The sequence below is a fragment of the Gopherus flavomarginatus genome, chromosome 2 (assembly GCF_025201925.1).
Source record: "Gopherus flavomarginatus isolate rGopFla2 chromosome 2, rGopFla2.mat.asm, whole genome shotgun sequence".
NCBI lineage: Eukaryota > Metazoa > Chordata > Testudines > Testudinidae > Gopherus > Gopherus flavomarginatus.
In genome coordinates, this window is record NC_066618.1 from 242,711,490 (window position 1) to 242,718,029 (window position 6,540).

Below are 6,540 nucleotides of genomic sequence, written 5' to 3' on the forward strand. Positions count from 1 at the left end.
AATTTTTTTAAATCCTGGATTTTTATCCAGCCTGATTTCAGTTAATACTTCAGTCTAATTTTTGTTGTTGTTGTTTTTACTGTGTGGGTGCTAGGTGATGGTGCTGGTGTCTTGTGATATACAAGACAACAGACTAGATGACCTGGTTGTACCTTCTGGTCTTTAACTCTATGACTTAAGACTCTTTTTTTTTTTTTTTTTTTTTTTTTTTTAAGGTTGAGTTTGTAGCTTCATTGGGTTTGGAAATTCTTGTCCTATTTGATAACTCATGCATGTTGTATGTTTAATTTTGTACTTGTGGGCCTATAATGATAGTTGCATTAATAACAAAATACACTAAATATACTGCTGTAGTCTTAGATTAATTTAGACATAACATGGTTTTCTGGTTAGTGCACATGACTAGATGTCAGATGAGTAGTTGCTTTATGACCTTGAGCAAGTTGCTTACTGCTCTGTCTTAAACAATACACACATGCTTGTATTTTTCATCCAGGATTTTAAATACTAAACATATGAAAAGAACTAACATTTGAAATGCCATTGATGTTGATACACAGCATCCCCTTTTGATACTTATTTTTCAAGTGAAACTCACAGAAATAGCTACCTATGTATTGTATTGACAAGTACTGTTTAATGTCCTAATGGTCATTGTATGTCGATTAATATTAGTCTTGATCATCACCGATTAAAATTTTCAAGAGCCTGCCTAGCTTAGGCTCCTTAGTAAATTTTGAAAGTCTGTGGGTCATTGGGTAGAATTTACAAAATGCACTTATGTCTTTATTATGTGACATTCTGTGTGAAACTTTAGCAGCCCAAATTTATTTATTCTAAAGGGGTATCTACTTTAACGTTTGAACTGGTAACCTTTAGTCTGGATTTATATAGCCTCCGGTATTGTGGTCCTTGAAAGAAAATGACAAAACTAACCTAGTGACTGGTTAAAAAATGTATGCTGTCTGACAGTTTGAGCAAAATCATGTATAACTGCCAGCACTTCACAGCAGATGTACAGCAACTGTAATCTTAATGCTTTGTTGGTAATGTGCAATAACAAATAACAGATGTGTGTAAATCCTCCAAACCCAAACAGGACAATATCTCCTAAAGTATCAGATGTAACCTGGAAATGTAGAATTGACCTACCTTTAATGTAGCATTATATGAATGCCTGTAAACTAATAAGTGACATAAATATTTTCATACATTTCTGGTATTTAAACTAAATGTGTCAAATTAGAACTTTCTATGTAGAAAATTTAGTGTGTACAATTGTTCTTTTTTCTAAAGCGATGGACTTGGGAAGAAGACAGTAGACTGAAGGATGGGGTAAAGAAGTTTGGAGTGGGAAATTGGACTAAAATTTTGATTCATTATGACTTCAACAACCGAACCAGTGTCATGTTAAAAGACAGATGGAGAACTATGATCAAGAAAGACATTGTTTAGTTGGACAGTGAGAAGTAACTTCAACTCTTGTACCACTTTTCCCATGAGGATAATGTTTGGACACCTATCTAGCTTTTCCCAATAATTTTGGTTATAAAGTGTTGAGTAGTTTAAGTTTGATATAAAATAGCTTCCTGTGTGTGAATTCATTAATACAGTAATGTAAGACTAATGTTTCTCTCTCAATGAATGTATATACTATGAAAAGCAATAAGTGATAAGATTAAGAGCTTGCATTATATCTTTTTTCCTTTAGAATGTTTTAATTTGAATTTTTTAATTCTGCAAAGCACAAGGTACCATAGCTTTTTAGTTCTGGTTGGGTAAGGTAAAGTCTTAAAAGTAGCATCCTGACAGTGGAACCAGAACAATAAACGGTATACATCATCTGTGTATCCTCTCTTGAGTATAGATATGTAACAACATAAAAGATGGCATTTATCTGTATAAAGTGGATGTTTTCACTCATGAAATGGCAATGTTGTACTTAATTTGCAAAATACTAATCGTGTAATATTACAGATGTAAATAGAATGTAAAACAGTAAACTGTATTTGTAGCCTTATAAAGATATGCATCATTTCCAGAGCATTTAGTGATAGTCACATTATAAAGGCTTGCATCTGCAATTACTGTGTGTGATCCTCAAAGAGAATCAGATTAAGGTAGGTCATGCAGCATCAATGTGATGTTTTTGATCTCTGTCTAGCGTTTCATTCTTGAGATATCTTGGTCAAAGTGGCTTGTACACTTATTTATCTGCAGGCATAACTGCACAAAAATCTTGAATTGCTAATTTAAGATACTTTCCAAATTATCTGCAAGTGTGTGGGTTTTTATTTGGTGTTTTTTTTTTTAAATACTCACTGCATTATTCTTTGTAAAGATGCCATTTGGAAGTTCCCTACGCTGCTGGCACAACTGAAAATTAATCTTAGTTCTTTTACAGAAGAGGAAATTGGGGTGAGGGTAGAATGAGAGTGGGGAGTAATATTGTGAAAGTACCTATTATTTGCAGGTCACTTAATCCTCTTGTGGATCTCTCTTCTCCTATCCCTTCTCTTTGCCCCTCTCTCCCCCGTCCCCTCTCCCCAGTTGCAACCTTGACTCTCTCTCTGGTATGACTCTAATGACCAGGATGTGGAAGGTTTGAGACCTGGTTCGGTAGCTTGTTTAGTCAACACATGGCAGGCCACTGTGCCTAGGAAATGATATAGCTGGCTTCTATATTTTCTCACTGTCAGCAAGTGAAGATAAACTCTGGGAAGGGCAGCTCATGTAAGTGCATCAGGATGCTATTAGCTCATATGAAAAGAGTGAGTGCTCCCTAAGCAGGACAGTGTGCCACCTATTGCCTTGTAGGGAGTATATGGGCTGTCTCTTCCAGTCTTCAACGTGTGGTACAGAATGCCAAAATCTCAAGGAAAAGGTTTTATAAGACAAGGAGAAAACCCATACTTCCCTGTCCACCAGGTCATGTTAAAAATTTATTGTGGAATCATTAAGTTGCCTTTTCACAACTTTTATAAGTTAGACCAGTACCACCATGATGGGTCTGGCAGACAGCCATGGCTCATGATGACAAACAGCTGATTCAAAGGTGAGCTGCCTGGTCTTAGTCTCTTTGAAACAAGTTGCATTAGGCTCTTCAGTCTCTCTCTCCTGAACACCTTCCTCTTGCCACCATAGTGAATGTCAAAAGTTTGAGACCTCCAAATAAGATTTCCTGCTGCATCTAGTTCATATGTCAGCATTCCATCAGAGCTCCTGGATTCAGGTGTAAATGAGTTTTCTCTGAGATCTTCTCTGTCCCAACAGCGAAGGAAAACAGAAGTCAAGATTCCAGAAGTGAACTGCTGCCTCGGTAAGCAATGTGGTCCACCTTCTACAGAGACAGGAGGACCTTTATACTTTGGATGGCCTCCACCTCAATAGAGGGAGGACTAATTGTCTTGGGGACAGACTGGCCAGAGTAGTCAGCAGGGTGTTTTCATAATAAAAGGGGAGGCTAAAAAGAGGAAGAGTATGAATGAGCATTCAGTACAAAATCAAGATGTAGAGAACAAAATCAAGGAATCAAGTCATGAAGGAAAAAAAATTAATTGCCTGGGCTAGAGCCTGGATAACAAATGAGGAATTAGAATTGCTCATTTATGAGCAAAAATTTAATCTAGCTTGCATTACTGAACCTGGTGGGATGATTTTCATTATTGGTATGTTTAAAATCAATGGTTAATGCCTATTTGGAAGGATCAAGCTGGCAAAAGGGGTGGATGAGTGGCATTCTGCCAAAAATGGCTTTACCTGTTTCCAAGTCACTTAACTCAGAAGAAAATGATCTGGATAAAGCACAATATGGGATATTAGTTTGTCTGTTGCCATCTACCAGATTGTACTGTACAGCAGGCTGACTGGCCTCTTACACATCAACAATGCATAGGGAAAAAAGCTGAATGACTGATTTCAGTGACACATGCTGGCACTCTTGTGTTGCCAGTACTAAAACATCCTTGGAATTTCTAAATATTATAGATGACAATTTTTCTAACTCAAAGTGATGCGTCCAACATGGGGGAATTCTAAACTTTGTCTTGACAGGTAAAGAGGAATTCATGTGAGAACTAAAAATTAATAGCAATTGAGTTGATCACATTTATCAAGTGCAAACAGAATGAAGTCCACACCAGTGACGTATTACCTGGAGTTATTAACTACTAAGAATTGTAGAAAATTCATAAGGGAAGCAAAAGAATACAAGGAGAAATCTATGGCCAGCAGAGTTAAGGACAATTAAGTATTTTGTTGTTGTTGTTGTTGTTGTTCCTAACAGACACTTTAAAAAGCCTTTTAACAATGGCATTGGTCCATTACTAGATTGAAATAGAATTATAATAATGCAGATAAAGCAGAAATGTTCAATAAGTATTTGGGGCAAAGAACTGATGTAGTCCTACAACATTCCATTCCAGTGATATCTCAGTATGATGTTAAAACAGCAGCTACTAATGTTAGACACTTTTGAATCAGCAGGTCTAGTTAACTTGCATCCAACAGTTTTAAAAGAGCTGGCTGAGGAGCTCACTGGACCATTAATGTTGAATTTTTCCCAAGTCTTGGAACACTGGGTAAGTTCCAGAAGATTGGAAGAAAGCTAATATTGTGCCAGTATTTAAAACGGATAAATGGGATGACCTGGGTAATTATAGGCCTGTCAGTCTGACAACAATCCTGAGTAAGATAACGGAATGGCTGCTTTTTGGACTCAATCAAGAATTAAATGAAGGTAATAAAACATGGGTTTATGGAAAATAGATTCCTGTCAAACTAATTTGATCACCTTTTTTTGATGCGATTATAGATTTGGTTGATAGAGGTGATAGTGTTGTAATATACCTAGACTTTGACTTGGAACTGCATGATACTCTGATTCTAGAACTAGAAGGATATAAAATTAACCTTGTGCACATTAAATAGATTAAAAGCTGGCTAACTGATAGGTCTCAATGTAATTGTAAATGGAGAATCGTCAAATGGGTGTGATTCTAGCGGGATCCTGCAGGGATCAGTTCTTGGCTTTACACTACAACTTTTTTTTATTAATGACCAGGAAGAAAATATAAGTTCATCCCTGAAAAGTTTAGATGACATAAATTGGGGGAGTGGTAAATACTGAACAGGACAAGTCACTGATTCAGAGTGGTCTAGATCACTTGATAAGATAGGCCCAAGCAAAGAGAATCATAGGACTAGAAGGGACCTCGAGATCATCTAGTACAGTCCCCTGTACTTATTGCAGGACTAAGTATTGTATAGACCATTCCTGACAGGTGTTTGTCTACCCTGCTTTTAAAAATCTCCAATGACAGAGATTCCACAACCTCCTAAGACAATTTATTCTAGTGCTTAACTACCCTGACAGGAAGTTTTTTCCTAATCTCCAACCTAAACCTCCCTTGCTGTAATTTAAGCCCATTGCTTGTCCTATCCTCAGAGGTTAAGAACAATTCTTCTCCCTCCTTGTAACAACCTTTTACCCTCCCCCCAATTGAGTAACAGTCCTACTCTGTCCTTGGTCTTCCTCTTGCTTTTAATGTATTTGTATGTTTTCTTGTTACCCTTTGTCTCTATGATCTCATTTTGTGCCTTTAGCCTTTCTAATTTTGTCCCTACATACTTGCGTTTGTTTATATTCATCCTTTGTCATTTGACCTAGTGTCCACTTTTAGGTAGGACTCACTTTTTATATACTTGAAGAGCTCCTGGTTAAGTCAGGATGGTCTCTTGCCATACTTCCCGTCTTCCCTACACAATGGGATAGCTTGTTCTTGTTCTCTTAATGTCTCTTTGAAAAACTGCCAACTGTCTTCAATCTTTTTCCCCTTAGACTTACTTCCCATGGGATCTTACATACCAACTTCGAGTTTGCTAAAGTCTGCCTTCTTGAAATCCATTCTCTTTATTTTGCTGTTCTCCCTCATACCATTCCTTAGAATCATGAACTTTATCATATCATGATCAATTACACCCAAGCTGCCTTCCACTTTCAAGTTCTCAACTAGTTCCTCCCTATTTGTCAAAATCAAATCTAGGACAGTGTCTCCCTTAGTAGCTTTCTCCACCTTCTGAAATTAAAAATTCTCTAATATATTCCAAGAACTTTGCTGGATAATCTGTTCCCTGCTGTGGTGTTTTCCCAACAACTGTCTGAGTAGTTGACGTTCCCCATCACCACCAAGTCCTGTGCTTTGGATGATTTTGTTAGTTTTTTAAAAAAAAAAAAAAGCCTCTCCATCTCTTCTTCCTGGTTAGTTGGTCTGTAGTAGACCCCTTTCATGACATCACCCTTGTTTTTTACGCCTTTTATCCTTACCTAAAGACTTTCAGCAGGTCTGTCTCCTATTTCTCTCTCAACCTCAGTCCAAATGTATACATTTTTAATATATAAGGCAACCCCTCTTCCCTTTTTTCCCCTTCCTGTCCTCCCTGAGAAAGCTGTACCCTTCTATACCAATATTCCAGTCATGCATATTATGCCAACTATGTCATAGTTGTTTGTTTACTAGCATTGAGTTCTTCCTGCTTATT

General features: G+C 37.1%; 1 protein-coding gene across 2 annotated transcripts in view; it reads left to right on the plus strand.

Annotated features, from left to right (window-relative positions):
• The window catches only part of TERF1 (telomeric repeat binding factor 1), a 28,353-nt gene extending 26,201 nt beyond the window's left edge, over nt 1-2,152 (plus strand). The window contains exon 8 of one of the 2 annotated variants that reach the window (XM_050941153.1): nt 1,297-2,152. In XM_050941153.1, coding sequence (XP_050797110.1) covers nt 1,297-1,455 — 159 coding nt within the window. In that variant the 3' untranslated portion in view covers nt 1,456-2,152. The remainder of the gene's footprint in view (nt 1-1,296) is intronic. The other variant, XM_050941152.1, reaches the window with a different exon arrangement.
• Nucleotides 2,153-6,540: the final 4,388 nt, after the last annotated feature.